The sequence below is a fragment of the Oncorhynchus gorbuscha genome, linkage group LG01, assembly GCF_021184085.1.
Source record: "Oncorhynchus gorbuscha isolate QuinsamMale2020 ecotype Even-year linkage group LG01, OgorEven_v1.0, whole genome shotgun sequence".
Taxonomy (NCBI): domain Eukaryota; kingdom Metazoa; phylum Chordata; class Actinopteri; order Salmoniformes; family Salmonidae; genus Oncorhynchus; species Oncorhynchus gorbuscha.
The window spans coordinates 121,095,294-121,119,632 of NC_060173.1; the positions used below are offsets into that span (position 1 = coordinate 121,095,294).

Here is a 24,339-nt window from a genome sequence, read left to right on the forward strand (position 1 = left end):
GCATTTCTGGAGGCAAAACGGCTCATAACATCTGAACAGGTCCTGATGCATTACGACCCTGAAATGCCAGTGAAGTTGGCTTGTGATGCGTCCCCTTATGGATTAGGGGCAGTCCTTTCACACACACTGAAAGATGGGTCAGAGAGGCCAGTTGCATTTGCGTCACGAACATTGAATGATGCAGAGAAAAACTACTCACAAATCGACAAAGAAGCACTGGCACTAGTGTGGGGCGTCAAGAAATTCCACGCATACCTATATGGCAAGCGTTTCACACTGGTCACAGATCACCAGCCGTTGCTTTCCATTTTCAGTCCAAAGAAAGGCATTCCGGCAATGACAGCAGCCAGGTTACAGCGATATGCCCTGTTCCTTGCCAGTCATATGTATGACATTGAGTTTAAGCCGTCATCCCTCCACACAAATGCAGATGGATTATCCAGACTGCCATGTACAAGAGAAAGGCAAAGGAGGGTGGATGCAGAGGACATGTTCCATACCGCTCAGCTCGAGGCACTACCGGTCACAAGCACAGTTATCAAACATGAGACAAGGAAAGATGTGACCTTGTCAAAAGTGTACACCTACACCATGTCAGGATGGCCAGCTACTGGCAGAAAGGAGTTGACTCCGTATTTCCAGCGGAGAAACGAAATTACAACGTACCAGGGATGTTTGATGTGGGGAATGAGAGTCATGATACCCCAGAAATGCCAACATTGAGTCTTGCAGCAACTACATGAAGGTCATGTTGGAATTGTCAAAATGAAGCTGCTCGCAAGGAGCCACTTCTGGTGGCCAGGTCTGAACCAACAGATAGAAAATATGGCAAAGAACTGTAGTGGATGTTTGGAAACCCTTCACATGCCTGCTCCTGTCCCAGTCCACCCATGGGAATGGCCCGCAGAGCCATGGCAGAGAATTCATGTGGACTACGCTGGTCCTTTTGAAAAGCACATGTTTCTGGTTATAGTGGATGCCCATTCCAAATGGCCAGAGGTGTTTTGCACTGACTCCTCCACCTCAGCTCAGACGATAGAGTGTCTCAGAACGTTTGCACGCTTCGGTTTGCCACTGCAGCTGGTAAGTGACAACGCGCAAGCTTTTGTAAGTGACGAGTTTACAAGATTCATGTCAGTAAATGGAATCAAACACTCAACTTCAGCTCCGTACCACCCTGCCACCAATGGGCTGGCAGAACGCTTTGTGCAAACTCTAAAGCAAGGACTCCGTGCAGCAAAACGAGACGAAGGGACTTTGCAAACAAAACTGGCCAAGTTCCTGGCCTCCTACCGAAACACCCCACATGCCACAACAAATGAAAGCCCAGCCGCACTGATGTTCGGGAGGCCTCTCCGCACACAGCTGGACATAATGAAGCCAAACAGGCGTAATGAAGTGCTGAACAAACAAGCCAAGATACTCTCCGGTGGCCGGGAGCGCCATCTCCAAACAGGACAGGAAGTGATGGTGCGAGACTACAGAAGAGGAGGGAAATGGACAAGAGGGACCGTACACACACAAACGGGACCCAGAACTTACCAGGTTCAAGTGAGCCCAGACATAATGTGGCGGCGTCACATTAACCAAATGCATTCCACGGAAAACAGCACAACAATCGAGAGAGAACAGGCACAGAGAGCTCCCGAGAGTGACACACAGGGAACTGTAGAGGACGGTGGGGCAGTAGAGAGACCCCAGGCTGAAAGAAGGGAACGTGTTGATGAAGGTGCTGCTATAGCAGACGCTATAATGGAAGAAGCACACACTGAGGATGTTCAGGAGCCTCCAGACAATCTGAGGCGCTACCCAGAACGAAGGCACCGTCCACCAGACAGACTAGACTTATAAACAAACAAACAAAAACTAACTGTTCAAGTTCAAATTAAAAGATGCAAAATAACCACAACAAGTTCTGGGAAATGTTTCAGTTGTGGTTTGGTAAAAGTAACTCTGATTGTATAAGAGAAGGAATGTTATGTTCTGTTAATTACTGATGTCCCCTTTAAGGATGAAGCGCCCTTGGTCATGCGCAGTATTGTTCTATGTTATTCTGGTACTAACCTGTTTGAGTAAATGTGAAGCTCCAGTTCAATTGCTTGTATTCAGAGTCTTTCTTATTACATAAATAAGTACTAAGTGTTAAGACACTACAGGAATCAAAACATTACTGCACGTAACGTGCCAATGTAAACTGAGATTTTTGGATATAAATATGCACATTATCGAACAAAACTTACAGTGGGGCAAAAACGTGTGCAAGTTCTCCCACTTAAAAAGATGAGGCCTGTAATTTATCACAGGTACACTTCAACTATGACAGACAAAATGAGAAAAAAGAAAATCCAGAAAATCATGTAGGATATTTAATGAATTTATTTGCAAATTATGGTGGAAAATAAGTATTTGGTCACCTCCAAACAAGCAAGATTTCTGGCTCTCACAGACCTGTAACTTCTTCTTTAAGAGGCTCCTCTGTGTTTCACTCATTACCTGTATTAATGGCACCTGTTTGAACTTGTTATCAGTGTAAAAGACGGATTTCGTGCGAAGGTTTGGGGTTGTCAGAGGAAAAGCGACCTGAACGAGGCACTGATGCCGTAATCGTCCGGCCTTCAAAACAAGGTGCACCAAAGACAGTCTTGTGTGTCAAAGCGTACTCATCTGCCAACACTGCTGCCTGGGCCAATGGCACCACTTTCTGTTCATTTAAATGAACTACAATTCTCTCAAGGAGGTTGCTTTTAAAATCTTCCAACAGCATCAACTCCCGACTATCAGCAAAGGTGTTAGCTTAGGGAGAGAGTTGAGTTATTGACTAAACTGGTGAGGGTCAGGGAGAGAGTTGAGTTATTGACTAGACTGGTGAGGGTTAGGGAGAGAGTTGAGGTATTGACTAGACTGGTGAGGGTTAGGCGTGCATGCGGTTGGTCGGTCTGCCTGAAATTTGATATAGATGATGTCTTAAAGATAATCGAAAGTCTTTGTACTTTATTTTTTAAAGTCTTGTTCATTTGTTAGACTATTGGTTAAAGGTGCAACACAATATTGATTATTAAATTACCTTGCATCTAGTTCAGTTTTATCAATCACATAAAACATATTTAATAATTATCTCTTATCTTGCTTGATGACTGTGGGCATTTTTGCTTACTTTTCCAACTTCTAAAACCAAAGTAGCGCCCCTGAAAGCAACTGTGTCATGTTTTAGGTTCTGATGTGTTGTTAAAGTAAGGTAAAACTAATTGTTTTCACATAACATTATTTGTGATGGATGAAGTACTGACTTTATACACTGATTATACCACACATTAGGAACACACCCCCCCCCCTCGAATAATAAATGGTCTTTCCACAATGTCTTTCTTTGACGTGTGTTTAAGGTGTTTCATCTCTGTCATTGTGTTGTACAGTGATCGGCTTCAACATGGAGACAGTGACGTACAAGAACCTGAAGTTCCAGGTGTGGGATCTTGGTGGGCAGACAGGAATCAGGTAATTAAATGAATACCACAACAAGCCTTTCATGCATACAATATACCAATCATTAAGAAACACCTTCCTAATAATTAGTTGCACCCCACAGAACAGCCTCAATTCATCGGGGCACAGACTCTACTACAAGGTGTCGAAAACGTTCCACAAGGATGCTGGCCCAGGTTGACTCCAATGCTTCCTGCAGTTGGCTGGATGTCCTTTGGGTGGTGGACCATTCTTGAAACATGTGAAAAACCCATCAGCATTGCAGTTCTTTACATGAACCGGTGTACCTGGTACCTACTACCATACCCCATTCAAAACCACTTAAATCTTTCATCTAGCCTATTCACACTCTGAATGACACACACATAAATCCATGTCTCAATTGCCTCAAGGCTTAAAAATCCTTATTTAACTTGTCTCCTCCCCTTCATCTACATGTCTCCTCCCCTTCATCTACATGTCTCCTCCCCTTCATCTACATGTCTCCTCCCCTTCATCTACATGTCTCTTCCCCTTCATCTACATGTCTCCTCCCCTTCATCTACACTGATTGAAGTGGATTTAACAAGTAACATCAATAAGGGATCATAGCTTTCACCTGGATTCACCTGGTCAGTCTATGTAATGGAAAGAGGAAGTGTTCCTAATGTTTTGTATACTTCGTGTTTATCAGTGATACACATTGTTGCTACAGCATTATGACATCTATTCCTGTGTTACTGTAGAGGGTCAACCACCAGCACCTCCAAGGTGTTATTGAAGATGACCCTCCCATCCACCTCCTTGCTACAATCTGGGGTCTTCAGCAGGTCTAGAACTCCTCTCTTCAGCTCAGGAGGAGCAGTGGAGCTGAAGTCTAACACCTCAGTCAGGAAGTCCAGAAGCAGTTCTCCTCTCTGGTCCCCCTCAGTGAAACACTCGGTGATGTCCATCTGAGAGGGCAGCTTGTAGTTCTGGTAACTCACTGTCTTAGAGTCCAGGTAGGCTTTAATATCACCTGTAGTCACACACTGACTGATCTCTGTGTTACACAGCTGGGTCCTGAAGGTCCTCCACAGCTTTCCCCAGCCACTGTCATCTACAGACATGATACACATTATAACCTCCCATAGTAACAGAACCCCACAGTGTAACAACCACATATATGCTATTTAATGACTTAGTTCTAATAGTAACTCATTATGAATTTGTTGTAATATGTACTTCTATGTTAACCACCTAAAGTAAGTATAACAGAGCTCTGGCATGGAGTCTGGTAACACTACAGATGCAATGCTTGTACATATACAGTACCAGTCAAAAAGGCCAAGTCCTCTAATGCAGCACTCCATCACTCTCCTTCTTGGTCAAATAGCCATTACACACCCTGGGGGTGTGTTGGGTCATTGTCCATGTGACAAATACAATTGGATTTGTTTTATTTCATTTATTTGGGCTGCACTCAGAAGTGCAGTTAACTCTGCAGCAGAGGTAACTCTGGGTCTTCCTTTCCTGTGGCAGTCCTCATTAGAGACAGTTTCAACATAGCGCTCGATTTTTACAACTGCACTTGAAGAAACTTTCAAAGTTCATGAAATTTTCCAGATTGACTGACCTTCATGTCTTAAAGTAATGATGGACTGTTGTATTGACTGACCTTCATGTCTTAAAGTAATGATGGACTGACCTTCCTGTCTTAAAGTAATGATGGACTGACCTTCATGTCTTAAAGTAATGATGGACTGACCTTCATGTCTTAAAGTAATGATGGACTGACCTTCATGTCTTAAAGTAATGATGGACTGACCTTCATGTCTTAAAGTAATGATGGACTGACCTTCATGTCTTAAAGTAATGATGGACTAATGTCTTAAAGTGGGACTGACCTTCATGTCTTAAAGTAATGATGGACTGACCTTCATGTCTTAAAGTAATGAAAGTAATGATGGACTGACCTTCATGTCTTAAAGTAATGATGGACTGACTTCATGTCTTAAAGTAATGATGGACTGACCTTCATGTCTTAAAGTAATGATGGACTGACCTTCATGTCTTAAAGTAATGATGGACTGACCTTCATGTCTTAAAGTAATGATGGACTGACCTTCATGTCTTAAAGTAATGATGGACTGACCTTCATGTCTTAAAGTAATGATGGACTGACCTTCATGTCTTAAAGTAATGATGGACTGACCTTCATGTCTTAAAGTAATGATGGACTGACCTTCATGTCTTAAAGTAATGATGGACTGATGGAATGATGGACTGACCTTCATGTCTTAAAGTAATGATGGACTGACCTTCATGTCTTAAAGTAATGATGGACTGACCTTGATGTCTTAAAGTAATGATGGACAGACCTTCATGTCTTAAAGTAATGATGGACTGTCATCGTCTGGGGAACTCTATGTTAGATTTAAGACTGAATATGACGAGGGAATAGAGATCTGTGACCAACAAGCCCTGAAACCTGCAGAAGGTTCTCTTTAAGTTCTGCTTTTCTGAATCAAATACTTATGTCATGCAATAAATGCAATTTATGATTTTCTTAATTTTTGTTTTAGATTCATGTCCCACAGTTGAAGTTTAATGATAAAAATTACAGACCTCTACATGCTTTGTAAGTAGGAAAACCTGCAAAATCGAGTGTTGCAAATACTTGTTCTCCCCACTGTATAAAAATGCAACAAACTGCCTAAATTGTGCTGTTCTTGCCATAATATGGAATTGGTCTTTTACCAGATAGAGCTGTCTTCTGTTTACCACCCCTACCTTGTCACTACACAACTGATTGGCACAAACACATTAAGGAGGAAAATAAATTCCACAAATTAACTTTCAATAGGGGTTGGTCAGGATCCACGTGTACGAAAAGCATGTTTGTACGCGTGAAATGCATTCCAGGTGAGAGAATGCCAAGAGTGTGCAAAGCTCTCAAGGCAAGAGGGTGGCTACTTTGAAGAATCTAAATTTTTATTTGTTTACTACATGATTCCATATATGTTATTTCATAGTTTTGATGTCTTCACTATTATTCTACAATGTAGAAAATAGTAAGAATAAAGAAAAACCCTGGAATGAGTAGGTGTGTCCAAACGTTTTGACTGTACATGAACTCAACTGACTCACCAGACACCAGAATTACAAGTAGTTTTCCATTCCTGTCCAGGAGGCTTTGGTAGAATGTGACTGTAGCACCTGGATCCTTCACGTAATACAACATCTGGATGGAGTACAGGGGAACTCTCATGTTATTGTGATATAAGACTGAATATGACGAAATAAATACACGGATATACAGTGGGGAGAACAAGTATTTGATAACCTGCAAAATCGGCAGTGTTTCCTACTTACAAGCCCTGAAACCTGAAGGATCTGGAGAAGGTCTGTATGGAGGAGTGGGCTAAAATCCCTGCTGCAGTGTGTGCAATCCTGGTCAAGAACTACAGGAAACGTATGATCTCTGTAATTGCAAAAGGGTTTCTGTACCAAATATTAAGTTCTGCTTTTCTGATGTATCAAATACTTATGTCATGCAATAAAATGCAAATGAATTACTTAAAAATCATACAATATGATTTTCTTAATTTTTGTTTTAGATTCAGTGTCCCACAGTTGAAGTTTACCTATGATAAAAATTACAGACCTCTACATGCTTTGTAAGTAGGAAAACCTGCAAAATCGGCAGTGTTACAAATACTTGTTCTCCCCACTGTATAAAAATGCAACATGCAACAATTTCAAACATTTTACTGAGTTACAGTTCATAAGGAAATTAGTCAATTTAAATAAATAAATCCGGCCCTCGTCTGATCTATAGATTTCACGACTGGGAATAGAGATCTGTGACCAACAGATGCATATACAGTACCTTAAAATAAAAAAGGCAGGGGTGTGGATCAGAACACCAGTCATTATTCAGTGTGACCACCTCATGCAGTGTGACACATCTCCTTCGCATGGAGCTGATCAGGCTGTTGATTGTAGTCTGTTGAATGTTGCTCCACTCCTCTTCAATGGCTGTGTGAAGTTGCTGGATATTGGCAGGAACTGGAACATGCTGTCATACACTGATCCAGAGCATCCCAAACATGCTCAATGGATGAGTATGCAGGCCATGGAAAAACTGGGACATTTTCAGCATCTAGAAATTGCGTACAGATCCTTGTGACATGGGGCCATACAATATCATGCTGAAACATGAGGTGATGGCAGTGGATGACTGGCACAGAAATGGGCTTGAGGATCTCGTCACGGTATCTCTGTGCATTCAAATTGCCATCGATAAAATGCAATTGTGTTCGTTGTCTGTAGCTTATGCCTGACCAAATCACCGGTACAGTTGAGAAAAGGATTAATCCGTGAAGGGCACACTCCATCATGTCAGTTGACATCGAAGGTGAGCATTTGCCCACTGAAGTCAGTTACAACGCCAAACTATAGTCCGGTCAAGACCCTGGAGAGGACGATGAGCAGATAAGCTTGATGGTTTGTGCTGAATTTGGTTGAATAAATCCACAGTTTCATCAGCTGTCCGGGTGGCTGGTCTACGACGATCCCGCCGGTGAAGAAGCCGTATGTGGCGGTCCTGGGCTGGCATTGTTATACATTGTCTGTGGTCATGAGGCTGGTTGAGCATACTGCCAAATTCTATAAAACGACACTGTAGGCGGCTTATGGTAGAAATGAACATTCAATTATCTGACAAGCTCTGGTGGACAATCCTGCAGTCGGCGTGCCAATTGCACACTCCCTCAACTTGAGACATCTGTGGCATTGTGTTGTGTGACAACTGCACATTTTAGAATGGCCTTATTGTCCCCAGCACAAGGTGCACCTGTGTAATTATCAGTGGTGGCCTGCCATTCAAGGCAGGTGGGACAGAGCTGGATGTAAACAAACAGAGCAATAAGCTTTTTGTGCATATGGAACATTTCTGGGATCTTTTATTTCAGCTCATGAAACACTTTACATGTTGCGTTTATATTTTTGTTCAGTGTAGCAATGTATTGCACTTATTGTAGTATATCCCCTATATACAGTTGAAGTCGGAAGTTTACATACACCTTAGCCAAATACATTTAAACTCAGTTGCACAATTCCTGACATTTAATCCTAGTAAAAAATCCCTGTTTTAGGTCAGTTAGGATCACCACTTTATTTTTAATAATGTGAAATGTCAGAATAATAGTGATTTATTTCAGCTTTTATTTTTTTCATCACATTCCCAGTGTGTCAGAAGATTACACACTCATTTAGTATTTGGTAGCATTGCCTTTAAATTGTTTAACTTGGGTCAAATGTTTTGGGTAGCCTTCCACAAGCTTCCTACAATAAGTTGTGTGAATTTTGGCCCATTCCTCTTGACAGAGCTAGCGTAATTGAGTCAGGTTTGTAGGCCTCCTTGCTCGCACACACTTTTTCAGTTCTGCCAACAAATTATCTATAGGATTGAGGTCATGGCTTTGTGATGGCCACTCCAATACCTTGACTTTGTTTTCCTTAAGCAATTTTGCCACAACTTTGGAAGTATACTTGGGGTCATTATCCATTTGGAAGACCAATTTATGACCAAGCTTTAACTCCCTGACTGATGTCTTGAGATGTTGCTTCAATATTCCCACATACGGTTCATACTTCATGATGCCATCTATTTTGTGAAGTGCACCAGTCCCTCCTGCAGCAAAGCACCCCCACAACATGATGCGGTCACCCCCGTGCTTCACAGTTGGGATGGTGTTCTTCGGCTTGCAAGCCTCCCAAACATAATGATAGTCATTATGGCCAAACAGTTCGATTTTTTTTTTCATCAGACCAGAGGACATTTCTCCAAAAAGTACAATCTTTGTCCCCATGTGCAGTTGCAAACCGTAGTCTGGCTTTTTTTATGGCGGTTTTGGAGCAGTGGCTTCTTCCTTGCTGAGCGGCCTTTCAGGTTATGTCAATATAGGACTCGTTTTACTGTGGATATAGATACTTTTGATCCTGTTTCCTCCAGCATCTTCACAAGGTCATTTGCGATTGTTCTGGGATTGATTTGCACTTTCATCTCTAGGAGACAGAACGAGTCTCCTTCCTGAGCGGTATGACGGCTTCGTGGTCCCATGGTGTTTATACTTGTGTACTATTGTTTGTACAGATGGACGTGGTACCTTCGGGCGTTTGGAAATTGCTCCCAAGGATGAACCAGTCTTGGCTGATTTCTTTTGATTCTCCCATGATGCAAAGAGGCACTGAGTTTGAAGGTAGGCCTTGACATACATCCACAGCATGCGCAAAGTAGATGTCCTAATCGACTTGCCAAAACTATAGTTAGTTAACAAGAAATGTGTGGAGTGGTTGAAAAACGAGTTTTAATGACTCCAAACTAAGTGTATGTAAACTTCCAACTTCACCTGTAACTCCATCTGGGTAGTTCTACCTGTATCATGTGAATGAAGTCCATCTTCTTGGTCAAATGGTTCTCTCTCCAGTGCTTCTCAAACTCAGTGGCCGTCATCTTGTTCCAAGTGAATTTAATGTAGTCTAGGTTTGGTTTCTGGGACACCAACACTACACAAGATAAAGATATATGAAGTAACAGTACATTCATATAATTACAGAGCTAATCATCCTGAACTATATACCAGTATAGAGATGTAATCATCCTGAACTATATACCAGTATAGAGATGTAATCATCCTGAACTATATACCAGTATAGAGATGTAATCATCCTGAACTATATACCAGTATAGAGATGTAATCATCCTGAACTATATACCAGTATAGAGATGTAATCATACTGAACTATATACCAGTATAGAGATGTAATCATCCTGAACTATATACCAGTATAGAGATGTAATCATACTGAACTATATACCAGTATAGAGATGTAATCATCCTGAACTATATACCAGTATAGAGATGTAATCATCCTGAACTATATACCAGTATAGAGATGTAATCATACTGAACTATATACCAGTATAGAGATGTAATCATCCTGAACTATATACCAGTATAGAGATGTAATCATACTGAACTATATACCAGTATAGAGATGTAATCATACTGAACTATATACCAGTATAGAGATGTAATCATACTGAACTATATACCAGTATAGAGATGTAATCATCCTGAACTATATACCAGTATAGAGATGTAATCATACTGAACTATATACCAGTATAGAGATGTAATCATCCTGAACTATATACCAGTATAGAGATGTAATCATCCTGAACTATATACCAGTATAGAGATGTAATCATACTGAACTATATACCAGTATAGAGATGTAATCATACTGAACTATATACCAGTATAGAGATGTAATCATCCTGAACTATATACCAGTATAGAGATGTAATCATACTGAACTATATACCAGTATAGAGATGTAATCATCCTGAACTATATACCAGTATAGAGATGTAATCATCCTGAACTATATACCAGTATAGAGATGTAATCATCCTGAACTATATACCAGTATAGAGATGTAATCATACTGAACTATATACCAGTATAGAGATGTAATCATACTGAACTATATACCAGTATAGAGATGTAATCATCCTGAACTATATACCAGTATAGAGATGTAATCATCCTGAACTATATACCAGTATAGAGATGTAATCATACTGAACTATATACCAGTATAGAGATGTAATCATACTGAACTATATACCAGTATAGAGATGTAATCATCCTGAACTATATACCAGTATAGAGATGTAATCATCCTGAACTATATACCAGTATAGAGATGTAATCATCCTGAACTATATACCAGTATAGAGATGTAATCATCCTGAACTATATACCAGTATAGAGATGTAATCATACTGAACTATATACCAGTATAGAGATGTAATCATACTGAACTATATACCAGTGTAGAGATGTAATCATCCTGAACTATATACCAGTATAGAGATGTAATCATACTGAACTATATACCAGTATAGAGATGTAATCATCCTGAACTATATACCAGTATAGAGATGTAATCATACTGAACTATATACCAGTATAGAGATGTAATCATACTGAACTATATACCAGTATAGAGATGTAATCATACTGAACTATATACCAGTGTAGAGATGTAATCATCCTGAACTATATACCAGTATAGAGATGTAATCATACTGAACTATATACCAGTATAGAGATGTAATCATCCTGAACTATATACCAGTATAGAGATGTAATCATCCTGAACTATATACCAGTATAGAGATGTAATCATCCTGAACTATATACCAGTATAGAGATGTAATCATCCTGAACTACATACTGGTCAAACATTTTAGAACACTAATCATTCAAAGAGATTTCATTTATTTTTTACATTGTAACTATATAAGTATAGAGATGTAATCATACTGAACTATATACCAGTAACACATGGAATCATGTAGTAACTAAAAAAAGTGTTCAACAAATCAAAATATATTTTATATTTGAGATGAGACTAATAGGCATACAACTTATGCCTTGATGACAGCTTTGCATCACTCTTGGCTTTATACCAGTTGAGATGTAATCACTCTTGGCTTTATACCAGTATAGAGATGCACACCTTGGCTTTGCCACTCTAGGATTAATCATCCTGAACTTTGCACACTAGTATAGGATTTAATCATCCTTGAACACACTCTGGTCAAACATTTTAGAACACCTTTTTGGTTACTATTTCATAGTTTTGATGTCTTAACTATTATTCTACAATGTAAAAAATAGTAAAAATAAAACTATGAAAAACCATGTGAATCACACTGCACTACAAAAAAGTGTTCAACAAATCAAAATGCACTTTATATGCCCGTGAGACTAATCACACTGCACTACATGCCCATGTAATCACACTGCACTACATGCCCGTGTAATCACACTGCACTACATGCCCGTGTAATCACACTGCACTACATGCCAATGTAAAACACTGCACTACATGCCCATGTAATCACACTGCACTACATGCCCGTGTAATCACACTGCACTACATGCCCATGTAATCACACTGCACTACATGCCCATGTAATCACACTGCACTACATGCCCGTGTAATCACACTGCACTACATGCCCATGTAATCACACTGCACTACATGCCCGTGTAATCACACTGCACTACATGCCCATGTAATCACACTGCACTACATGCCCATGTAATCACACTGCACTACATGCCCATGTAATCACACTGCACTACATGCCCGTGTAGAGGTGTAATCACACTGAACTACATGCCCATGTAGAGGTGTAATCACACTGAACTACATGCCTGTGTAATCACACTGAACTACATGCCGGTGTAGAGGTGTAATCACACTGAACTACATGTCCGTGTAGAGGTGTAATCACACTGAACTACATGCCCGTGTAATCACACTGAACTACATGCCCGTGTAGAGGTGTAATATAAATGCAACATGTAAAGTTTTGATACCGTGTTTCATGAGCTGAAATAAAACATCCCCAAAATGTTCCATACACAAAAAACGTATTTCTCTCCAACTTTATGCAGAAATTTGTTTACATTAATGTTAGTGAGCATTTCTCCTTTACCAAGATAATCCATCTACCTGACAAGTGTGTTATATCAAGAAGCTGATTAAACAGCATGATCATTACACAGATGCACCCCGGGGACAATGAAAAGCCACTCTAAGATGTGCAATTATGTCACAACACAACAGATGTCTGATGTTTTGAGGTTGTGTGCAATTGGCACACTGACTGCAGGAATGTCCACCAGAGCTGTTGCCAGAGAAGTTAATGTTCATTTCTCTACCATAAGTCGCCTCCAACTTCGATTTAGAGAATTTGGCAGTATGCCCAACCGGCCTCACAACCGCAGACCATGTGTAACCACCCCACCCCAAGACCTCCACATCCGGCTTCTTCACCTGCGGGATCGGTGTTGCATGTTGATTTATATTGTTGTTCAGCGTATATACAGTGGGGCAAAAAAGTATTTAGTCAGCCACCAATTGTGCAAGTTCTCCCACTTAAAAAGATGAGGCCTGTAATTTATCATCATAGATACACTTCAACTAGAAAAAAAATCCAGAAAATCACATTGTAGGATTTTTCATGAATTTATTTGCAAATTATTGGTGGAAAATAAGTATTTGGTCAATAACAAAAGTTTCTCATTACTTTGTTATATACCTTTTGTTGGCAATGACAAAGGTCAAACGTTTTCTGTAAGTCTTCACAAGGTTTTCATAAACTGTTGCTGGTATTTTGGCCCATCTCCTCTAGAGCAGCGATGTTTTGGGGCCGTTGCTGGGCAACACAGACTTTCAACTCCCTCCAAAGATTTTCTATGGGGTTGAGATCTGGAGACTGGCTAGGCCACTCCAGGATCATGAAATGCTTCTTATGAAGCCACTCCTTCGTTGCCCGGGTGGTGTGTTTGGGATCATTGTCATGCTGAAAGACCCAGCCACATTTAATCTTCAATGCCCTTGCTGATTGTAGGAGGTTTCCACTCAAAATCTCATGATACATGGCCGTATTCATTCTTTCCTAAACATGGATCAGTCGTCCTGGTCCCTTTGCAGAAAAACAGCCCCAAAGCATGATGTTTCCACCCACATGCTTCACAGTAGGTATGATGTTCTTGGGATGCAACTCAGCATTCTTTGTCCTCCAAACACGACAAGTTGAGTTTTTACCAAAAAGTTATTTTGGTTTCATCTGACCATATGACATTCTCCCAATCTTCTTCTGGATCATCCAAATGCTCTCTAGCAAACTTCAGACGGGCCTGGACATTAACTGGCTTAAGCAGGGGGACACGTCTGGCACTGCAGGATTTGAGTCCCTGGCGGCATAGTGTGTTACTGATGGTAGGCTTTGTTACTTTGGTCCCAGCTCTCTGCAGGTCATTCACTAGATCCTCCGTGTGGGATTTTTGCTCACCGTTCTTGTGATCATTTTGACCCCACGGGGTGAGATCTTGGAGCCCCAGATCGAGGGAGATTATCAGTGGTCTTGTATGTCTTCCATTTCCTAATAATTGCTCCCACAGTTGATTTATTCAAACCAAGCTGCTTACCTATTGCAGATTCAGTCTTCCCAGCCTGGTGCAGGTCTACAATTTTGTTTCTGGTGTCCTTTGACAGCTCTTTGGTCTTGGCCATAGTGGAGTTTGGAGTGTGACTGAGGTTGTGGACGGGTGTCTTTTATACTGATAACAAGTTCAAACAGGTAATGAGTGGAGGACAGAGGAGCCTCTTAAAGAAGAAGTTACAGGTCTGTGAGAGCCAGAAATCTTGCCTGTTTGTAGGTGACCAAATACTTATTTTCCACCATAATTTGCAAATAAATTCCTTAAAAATCCTACAATGTGATTTTCTGGATTTTTTCCCCTCATTTTGTCTGTCATAGTTGACGTGTACCTATGATGAAAATGACAGGCCTCTCATCTTTTTAAGTGGGAGAACTTGCACAATTGGTGGCTGACGAAATACTTTTTTGCCCCACTGTACCCTTAGAGAATTCAGTATGATTATATCTACCCTTATAGAGGTGGAGCTGCTGGGCGCTGGGTTCCACCACCTGGTTGTCCACGGTTACTGAAGGATGCTTCAGATGCAGCTGAGAGAACATCTCAAGGTCAATCTCACCTGAGGAGAGGACAGGTGATGTTGGTAAAATGAGAAACACATACTGTAGGTCTCACCTGAGAACAGCTGAGACAATCCTACAGGTATGTCTATCTCACCTGAGGAGAGGACAGGTAATGTGGACTGTACAGTATGTATTATGTTGTGTATAATGACCAGTGTCTATTTTTGTATACATCAGTACTGTGTGTTAAAGTCTGTCAATGTCCCCCTTCAGGACATTAAAGTTCCTCCTATTCTATCCTATTACAGGAAGAGAAACACTGTGCAGGAATGAGGGCTTTTGTACCAGATACAGATCCAGAGCCCGTGAACTGAAAGTAAATCAGAGTCCTCATAGTTTCATTGATTGGATTGAAACAGGATTGAAACATATTTCTTTAGCTACTTGGAAGAGTAGCCGAAAGACTTGTGAAAGGGGACAGTGAGGAGAATGAGTATCTGACAGCTGGATAGCGGTCTACAAGATGGAGAATGATTACAAGGGTTCAACAGTGCAACAATGTAAAACATACATGTGATCCTAATCAGGTATGAAGCAAATATCAAAAAGTGTTTGTCTTTCAAACATAAAGCGTAAGATCTACAGGACGTTTCAAAGTCATGTCATTTTATCATGACTAATCATGTCAGCTACCCAATAAGTAAATCATGGATATCAGTGATCATTTGTCATCATTTCTTGACACCGGAGGTGCTCAAATTCAGAACGACTGACAGTCAAAACCCATACAGCAGTATGAAGCGCAGAGACACAGCTCTGACATAACTTAGGTAGCCCAGCGGTTAAGAGTCTTGGGACAGTAAGCAAAAGGTTGCTGGTTTGAATCCCCGAGCCGACTAGGTGAAACATTGTTAATGTGCCCTTGAGCAAGGCACTTAATCGTAATTGCTCCTGTAAGTCGCTCTGCATTTGATAAGTGTCTGCTAAATAATTACAATGTAATAGCATGTTACTGTACAACCACTGCATTCCAATTTAGGCTTTTATCAGTGCCCAAATCAGCCATTTTCAACCCGTAAAATTGTAGAGGGTTAAACAAAGAGTAAATATTTGAATTTGAAAATGTTTATCTATGATAGTTTAATCCTTAAACACCATGGTTCTTCCTCACCTGCTCCACTTCCCACTCCCATCACATTAAGATTGGCTTTTCCCTCTCCAATGCTGGGGAAGAAACAGGCAGGACATTGTGCTTTCAGGAAAGGTACTCGTACTACCTTTCAGGAAAGGTACAACCATGAAACATATACTGTGTAAGATCCACAAACACTTAATTACATCCAAAGTTATGCCCTTGTGATGTTCTGTCTAACATGGGGTTACGTATCCTTGGGATTGTAGCCATAATTGGGCTACTATGTCCTAACTGTTGTCTGGCTAGTGTGTCAGCACTGTTGTCTGGCTAGTGTATCAGCACTGTTGTCTGGCTAGTATGTCAGCACTGTTGTCTGGCTAGTATGTCAGCACTGTTGTCTGGCTAGTGTGTCAGCACTGTCAGCACTGTTGTCTGGCTAGTGTGTCAGAACTGTTGTCTGGCTAGTGTGTCAACACTGTTGTCTGGCTAGTGTGTCAGCACTGTTGTCTGGCTAGTATGTCAGCACTGTTGTCTGGCTAGTATGTCAGCACTGTTGTCTGGCTAGTATGTCAGCACTGTTGTCTGGCTAGTGTGTCAACACTGTTGTCTGGCTAGTGTGTCAGCACTGTTGTCTGGCTAGTATGCTAGTATGTCAGCACTGTTGTCTGGCTAGTATGTCAGCACTGTTGTCTGGCTAGTATGTCAGCACTGTTGTCTGGCTAGTATGTCAGCACTGTTGTCTGGCTAGTGTGTCAGAACTGTTGTCTGGCTAGTGTGTCAACACTGTTGTCTGGCTAGTGTGTCAGCACTGTTGTCTGGCTAGTATGTCAGCACTGTTGTCTGGCTAGTATGTCAGCACTGTTGTCTGGCTAGTATGTCAGCACTGTTGTCTGGCTAGTATGTCAGCACTGTTGTCTGGCTAGTATGTCAGCACTGTTGTCTGGCTAGTATGTCAGCACTGTTGTCTGGCTAGTATGTCAGCACTGTTGTCTGGCTAGTGTGTCAGAACTGTTGTCTGGCTAGTATGTCAGCACTGTTGTCTGGCTAGTGTGTCAGCACTGTTGTCTGGCTAGTGTGTCAACACTGTTGTCTGGCTAGTGTGTCAGCACTGTTGTCTGGCTAGTGTGTCAATACTGTTACCTGGCTAGAATATCAGGCAAGATACCACAGATAAAGTCCTGCATGCACTTGTGTTCAGAGGAGCGCTCCAGGAACAGCTGGAAGGACTTCAGGTATCTGTCGTTATCCTCCACCAGACTTTTCATAGCACAGGACATGGCTAAATGGTCTGTCAAAACAATCACAACTTACTATCCTTTCACAGATGAGACACATATGTATTTATATAAAAGTCAGTTCATGTAAACATAAGCAGTGCTAGTGCAGGAATATAGTGAGCCTGTGAGATTATTCATCTGTAACTATTGTCAGGGTGGCATTCGGCCTGCCTTGTCACAGATCTGCATTTCTCAACAGACAGTTTTGTATGAACATAGCGTGGCTGGTAAAGACAAACAAGGCAAAGTTCACTAAATATATTTGCAAGTTACTCCCAATTGTCATGAATTCTACAAATACAGTTTGAAGCATGTAGTTTTACAATATTGTAGCTACATTAAAATCAATTGGTAAAAACTCACTTTCCTTTCAAGACGACTACAGAATCACATGTAAGTCGAGTGTTTTGACTAAAGCAAAGCAGCACACCAGAGTAATGTCTTGTGACTAAAGCAACGCAGCACACCAGAGTAATGTCTTGTGACTAAAGCAATGCAGCACACCAGTGGTACAGAAGAAACCCCTCCCACTGTAGTTTTTCCTTTGTGGAAAAGGAGAAGGCTGATCCTTTAAAGCTACAGTGTATTTTAATTCCTATGATGATACATGCTTCTGCCTTAACACACGTTTTAGTCAGAGAGAATAAAACATTGGACAAAACATGTGAGAATGCACTTTGTTTCTAACACCTTAGTAATTCCACTAGCCAATGAAGTTCTGGATGATTAGAGGAGTTAGAGGTGTTAGTGCTGGAACAATGGCCTGCACACCCTGTGGATACCCAGGCAATTGCCTCATTGTTCATCCTCTGAAAATCTCCTAAATATTCATTATCTTCTTGCTTTTCACTCAAAACAGTCAAACCACATTAACATTTATAAAGTGATTTGTCTGGTGTAACAGATAAATCATGATTAAACTGAAGTCTAGATCTCCTAGCTGTTCAGAATTAGGTGATGCCTGAGAGACTGGACTAGACTGAGCCAGATGAATTAGTTGTGACAAAAAAGCTGTGTCCAGCGCTGCACATCTGGGTGGCTCTGACAATAGTGACAGTCTTAACCAGGTGAAATTAAACAAAATATTTAAACTGCATTTCCCCCTTTACTTGAAAAGAGATTGAGAATAACAGCAAGGGTAAATTGCAATCCATGCATTGCTTATAAGGCTGTATCCATCTGCAGGGTCTGGCCAATCATCTTCAACTACTGTTTCCATCTGCAGGGTCTGGTCAATCATCTTCAACTACTGTTTCCATCTGCAGGGTCTGGTCAATCATTTTTCATTTTTTATTTCACCTTTATTTAACCAGGTAGGCAAGTTGAGAACAAGTTCTCATATTCAATTGCGACTTGGCCAAGATAAAGCAAAGCAGCTCGACACATACAACGACACAGAGTTACACATGGAGTAAAACAAACATACAGTCAATAATACAGTATAAACAAGTCTATATACGATGTGAGCAAATGAGGTGAGAAGGGAGGTAAAGGCAAAAAAAAGGCCATGGTGGCAAAGTGAATACAATATAGCAAATAAAACACTGGAATGGTAGATTTGCAGTGGAAGAATGTGCAAAGTAGAAATAAAAATAATGGGGTGCAAAGGAGCAAAATAAATAAATGAATTAAATACAGTAGGGAAAGAGGTAGTTGTTTGGGCTAAATTATAGGTGGGCTATGTACAGGTGCAGTAATCTGTGAGCTGCTCTGACAGTTGGTGCTTAAAGCTAGTGAGGGAGATAAGTGTTTCCAGTTTCAGAGATTTTTGTAGTTCGTTCCAGTCATTGGCAGCAGAGAACTGGAAGGAGAGGCGGCCAAAGACAGAATTGGTTTTGGGGGTGACTAGAGAGATATACCTGCTGGAGCGTGTGCTACAGGTGGGAGATGCTATGGTAGCCAGCGAGCTGAAATAAGGGGGGACTTTACCTAGCAGGGTCTTGTAGATGACATGGAGCCAGTGGGTTTGGCGACGAGTATGAAGCGAGGGCCAGCCAACGAGAGCGTACAGGTCGCAATGGTGGGTAGTATATGGGGCTTTGGTGACAAAACGGATTGCACTGTGATAGAATGCATCCAATTTGTTGAGTAGGGTATTGGAGGCTATTTTGTAAATGACATCGCCAAAGTCGAGGATTGGTGCGAAATAGGAAGCCAATTCTAGATTTAACTTTGGATTGGAAATGTTTGATATGGGTCTGGAAGGAGAGTTTACAGTCTAACCAGACACCTAAGTATTTGTAGTTGTCCACGTATTCTAAGTCAGAGCCGTCCAGAGTAGTGAAGTTGGACAGGCGGGCAGGTGCAGGTAGCGATCGGTTGAAGAGCATGCATTTAGTTTTACTTGTATTTAAGAGCAATTGGAGGCCACGGAAGGAGAGTTGTATGGCATTGAAGCTTGCCTGGAGGGTTGTTAACACAGTGTCCAAAGAAGGGCCAGAAGTATACAGAATGGTGTCGTCTGCGTAGAGGTGGATCAGAGACTCACCAGCAGCAAGAGCGACCTCATTGATGTATACAGAGAAGAGAGTCGGTCCAAGAATTGAACCCTGTGGCACCCCCATAGAGTCTGCCAGAGGTCCGGACAGCAGACCCTCCGATTTGACACACTGAACTCTATCAGAGAAGTAGTTGGTGAACCAGGCGAGGCAATCATTTGAGAAACCAAGGCTGCCGAGTCTGCCGATGAGGATGTGGTGATTGACAGAGTCAAAAGCCTTGACCAGATCAATGAATACGGCCTCACAGTAATGTTTTTTATCGATGGCGGTTAAGATATAATTTAGGACCTTGAGCGTGGCTGAGGTGCACCCATGACCAGCTCTGAAACCAGATTGCCTAGCAGAGAAGGTATGGTGAGATTCGAAATGGTCGGTCATCTGTTTGTTGACTTGGCTTTTGAAGACCTTAGAAAGGCATGGTAGGATAGATATAGGTCTGTAGCAGTTTGGGTCAAGAGTGTCCCCCCCCTTTGAAGAGGGGGGGACACTCTCAGACGACACGAAAGAGAGGTTGACCAGGCTAGTAATAGGGGTGGCTTTCCAATCTTTGGGAATCTCAGACGACACGAAAGAGAGGTTGACCAGGCTAGTAATAGGGGTGGCTTTCCAATCTTTGGGAATCTCAGACGACACGAAAGAGAGGTTGACCAGGCTAGTAATAGGGGTGGCAACAATTTCAGCAGATAATTTTAGAAAGAAAGGGTCCAGATTGTCTAGCCCGGCTGATTTGTAGGGGTCCAGATTTTGCAGCTCTTTCAGAACATCAGCTGAACGGATTTGGGAGAAGGAGAAATGGGGAAGGCTTGGGCGAGTTGCTGTTGACCGGGGTAGGAGTAGCCAGGTGGAAAGCATGGCCAGCCGTAGAAAAATGCTTGTTGATATTCTCAATTATGGTGGATTTATCAGTGGTGACAGTGTTTCCTATCTTCAGTGCAGTGGGAAACTGGGAGGAGGTGTTCTTATTCTCCATGGAATTTACAGTGTCCCAGAACTTTTTTGAGTTAGTGTTGCTGGAAGCACATTTCTGCTTGAAAAAGCTAGCCTTAGCTTTTCTAACTGCCTGTGTATAATGGTTTATAGCTTCCCTGAACAGCTGCATATCACGGGGGCTGTTCGATGCTAATGCAGAACGCCATAGGATGTTTTTGTGTTGGTTAAGGGCAGTCAGGTCTGGGGAGAACCAAGGGCTATATCTGTTCCTGGTTCTAAATTTCTTGAATGGGGCATGTTTATTTAAGATGGTTAGGAAGGCATTTTAAAAAAAATATCCAGGCATCCTCTACTGACGGGATGAGATCAATATCCTTCCAGGATACCCCGGCCAGGTCGATTAGAAAGGCCTGCTCACTGAAGTGTTTCAGGGAGTGTTTGACAGTGATGAGTGGAGGTTGTTTGACCGCTGACCCATTACGGATGCAGGCAATGAGGCAGTGATCGCTGAGATCTTGGTTGAAGACAGCAGAGGTGTATTTAGAGAGCAAGTTGGTTAGGATGATATCTATGAGGGTGCCCGTGTTTAAGGCTTTGGGGAGGTACCTGGCAGGTTCATTTATAATTTGTGTGAGATTGAGGGCATCAAGTTTAGATTGTAGGATGGCTGGGGTGTTAAGTATGTTCCAGTTTAGGTCGCCTAGCAGCACGAGCTCTGAAGATAGATGGGGGGCAATCAGTTCACATATGGTGTCCAGAGCACAGCTGGGGGCAGAGGGTGGTCTATAGCAGGCGGCAACGTTCAGAGACTTGTTTTTAGAGAGATGGATTTTTAAAAGTAGTAGTTCAAATTGTTTGGGTACAGACCTGGATAGTAGGACAGAACTCTGCAGGCTATCTCTGCAGTAGATTGCAACACAGCCCCCTTTGGCAGTTCTATCTTGTCTGAAAATGTTGTAGTTTGGGTACCTGTCCGTCAGGAAGTCCAGTACCCAGTTGCACAGGGCGGGGTCGAGACCCAGGGTCTCGAGCTTGATGACGAGCTTGGAGGGCACTATGGTGTTAAATGCCGAGCTGTAGTCGATGAACAGCATTCTCACATAGGTATTCCTCTTGTCCAGATGGGTTAGGGCAGATGGTTTAGGGCAGTGTGCAGTGTGGTTGAGATTGCATCGTCTGTGGACCTATTTGGGCGGTAAGCAAATGGGAGTGGGTCTAGGGTGTCAGGTAGGGTGGAGGTGATATGGTCCTTGACTAGTCTCTCAAAGCACTTCATGATGACGGAAGTGAGTGCTACGGGGCGGTAGTCGTTTAGCTCAGTTACCTTAGCTTTCTTGGAAACATGAACAATGGTGGCCCTCTTGAAGCATGTGGGAACAACAGACTGGGATAGGGATTGATTGAATAGGTCCGTAAACACACCAGCCAGCTGGTCTGCGCATGCTCTGAGGGCGCGGCTGGGGATGCCGTCTGGGCCTGCAGCCTTGCGAGGGTTGACACGTTTAAATGTTTTCCTCAAGTCGGCTACAGTGAAGGAGAAGTCCGCATGTTTTAGTTGCGGGCCCGTGTCAGTGGCACTGTATTGTCCTCAATGCGGGCAAAAAAGATATTTAGTCTGCCTGGGAGCAAGACATCCTGGTCCGTGACTGTGCTGGTTTTCGTTTTGTAATCCGTGATTGACTGTAGACCCTGCCACATACCTCTTGTGTCTGAGCCGTTGAATTGAGATTCTACTTTGTCTCTATCCTGATGCTTAGCTTGTTTGATTTTCCTGCGGAGGGAATAGTTACACTGTTTGTATTCGGTCATGTTTCCGGTCACCTTGCCCTGATTAAAAGCAGTGGTTTGCGCTTTCAGTTTCACGCGAATGCTGCCATCAATCCACGGTTTCTGGTTTGGGAGTGTTTTAATCATTGCTATGGGAATGACATCTTCAATGCACGTTCTAATGAACTCGCTCACCAAATCAGCATATTCGTCAATGTTGTTGTCTGACGCAATATGAAACATATCCCAGTCCACGTGATGGAAGCAGTCTTGGAGTGTTGAATCAGATTGGTCGGACCAGCGTTGAACAGACCTCAGCGCGGGAGCTTCTTGTTTTAGTTTCTGTCTGTAGGCAGGGATCAACAAAATGGAGTCGTGGTCAGCTTTTCCGAAAGGAGGGCGGGGCAGGGCCTTATATGCGTCGCGGAAGTTAGAATAGCAGTGATCCAAGGTTTTTCCAGCCCTGGTTGCGCAATCGATATGCTGATAAAATTTAGGGAGTCTTGTTTTCAGATTAGCCTTGTTAAAATCCCCAGCTACAATGAATGCAGCCTCCGGATAAATGGATTCCAGTTTGAAAAGAGTCAAATAAAATTTGTTCAGAGCCATCGATGTGTCTGCTTGGGGGGGAATATATACGGCTGTGATTATAATCGAAGAGAATTCCCTTGGAAGATAATGCGGTCGACATTTGATTGTGAGGAATTATAAATCAGGTGAACAGAAGGACTTGAGTACCTGTACGTTGTTATGATCACACCACGTCACGTTAACCATGAAGCATACGCCCCCGCCCCTCTTCTTACCAGAAAGATGTTTGTTTCTGTCGGCGCGATGCGTGGAGAAACCAGCTGGCTGCACCGATTCCGATAGCGTCTCTCCAGTGAGCCATGTTTCCGTGAAGCAAAGAACGTTACAGTCTCTGATGTCCCTCTGGAATGCTACCCTTGCTCAGATTTCATCAACCTTGTTGTCAATAGACTGGACATTGGCGAGAAGAATGCTAGGGAGTGGTGCACGATGTGCCCTTTTACGAAGTCGTTTTTTGGGGTCGCCGGCTGGGATCCATTCTGTTGTCCTGGGTGAAAGGACAACAGGATCCTCTTCGCGAAAGTCCTATTCTTGGTCTGGTGAGTTGACGCTGCTCTTATGTTCGGTAGTTCTTCTCGACTGTATGTAATGAAACCTAAGATGACCTGGGGTACTAATGTAAGAAATAACACGTAAAAAACAAAAAACTGCATAGTTTCCTAGGAACACGAAGCGAGGCGGCCATCTCTGTCGGCGCCGGATGTTTCACTCTTCACACTTCACTTGGTCGGTTGTTTTCCCAGTCATAGTGTCCGTAGGTATGATGGTTGTCTTTTTGGCAGGGGCGAGGTTTTGATAGAGGTGAAAATTCCTCTGCTAGGGAGAGAAGTATCGTTGGTCGGGAAATTTGTAGTGGGGTGTGTTCTATTGCTGGAAGTGTATGTGGTTGGTCTCCTATTGTGTTGGTCTGTATAGTTGGTTGTTGGGGAGAGGAAGTGGAAGGGTTAGGGTTAGTTTGTTTGGTGGAGCAAACAAAGTGACACGGAGGAAGGCAGGAGAGAGAAGCATGAGCAGCAGACCAAGTCTGTGGGCTTTGTTCAAAGCAGAATATCGTGCGGCTAGACAGACATTTCAAGTCTGTACATGCAGTTAAGTCCG

At 42.3% G+C, this 24,339-nt stretch overlaps 2 protein-coding genes across 2 annotated transcripts; one reads left to right on the forward strand and one right to left on the reverse strand.

Moving 5' to 3' along the window:
• Positions 1 to 534: 534 nt before the first annotated feature.
• LOC123993701 (uncharacterized protein K02A2.6-like) lies at positions 535 to 3,499 on the forward strand. The gene is made up of 2 exons (XM_046296150.1): positions 535 to 1,825; positions 3,414 to 3,499. Exons 1-2 carry the CDS (start codon positions 766 to 768, stop codon positions 3,497 to 3,499), a joined length of 1,146 nt encoding a protein of 381 aa, XP_046152106.1. The 5' UTR covers positions 535 to 765.
• A 522-nt stretch (positions 3,500 to 4,021) lies between these two features.
• On the reverse strand, positions 4,022 to 17,952 carry LOC124037289 (histamine N-methyltransferase-like). The gene is made up of 7 exons (XM_046352031.1): positions 17,816 to 17,952; positions 17,316 to 17,463; positions 16,212 to 16,264; positions 14,989 to 15,096; positions 9,884 to 10,014; positions 6,592 to 6,685; positions 4,022 to 4,561 (listed from the first exon to the last, which is right to left on the reverse strand). Exons 2-7 carry the CDS (start codon positions 17,450 to 17,452, stop codon positions 4,200 to 4,202), a joined length of 885 nt encoding a protein of 294 aa, XP_046207987.1. The 5' UTR covers positions 17,453 to 17,463; positions 17,816 to 17,952; the 3' UTR covers positions 4,022 to 4,199.
• Positions 17,953 to 24,339: the final 6,387 nt, after the last annotated feature.

What these genes read in the sequence shown, in the direction of transcription:
- LOC123993701 (XM_046296150.1), top strand. Translation starts at nt 766, where the DNA reads ATGAAGCTGCTCGCAAGGAGCCACTTCTGGTGGCCAGGTCTGAACCAA. An exon ending in CTACCCAGAACGAAGGCACC is followed by an intron (nt 1,826 to 3,413) that starts GTCCACCAGACA and finishes TGTGTTGTACAG; the next exon opens with TGATCGGCTTCAACATGGAG.
- LOC124037289 (XM_046352031.1), bottom strand. Translation starts at nt 17,452, where the DNA reads ATGTCCTGTGCTATGAAAAGTCTGGTGGAGGATAACGACAGATACCTG. An exon ending in GCAGCTCCACCTCTATAAGG is followed by an intron (nt 10,015 to 14,988) that starts GTAGATATAATC and finishes TATCTTGTGTAG; the next exon opens with TGTTGGTGTCCCAGAAACCA. An exon ending in ACTTCATTCACATGATACAG is followed by an intron (nt 6,686 to 9,883) that starts GTAGAACTACCC and finishes TACTCCATCCAG; the next exon opens with ATGTTGTATTACGTGAAGGA.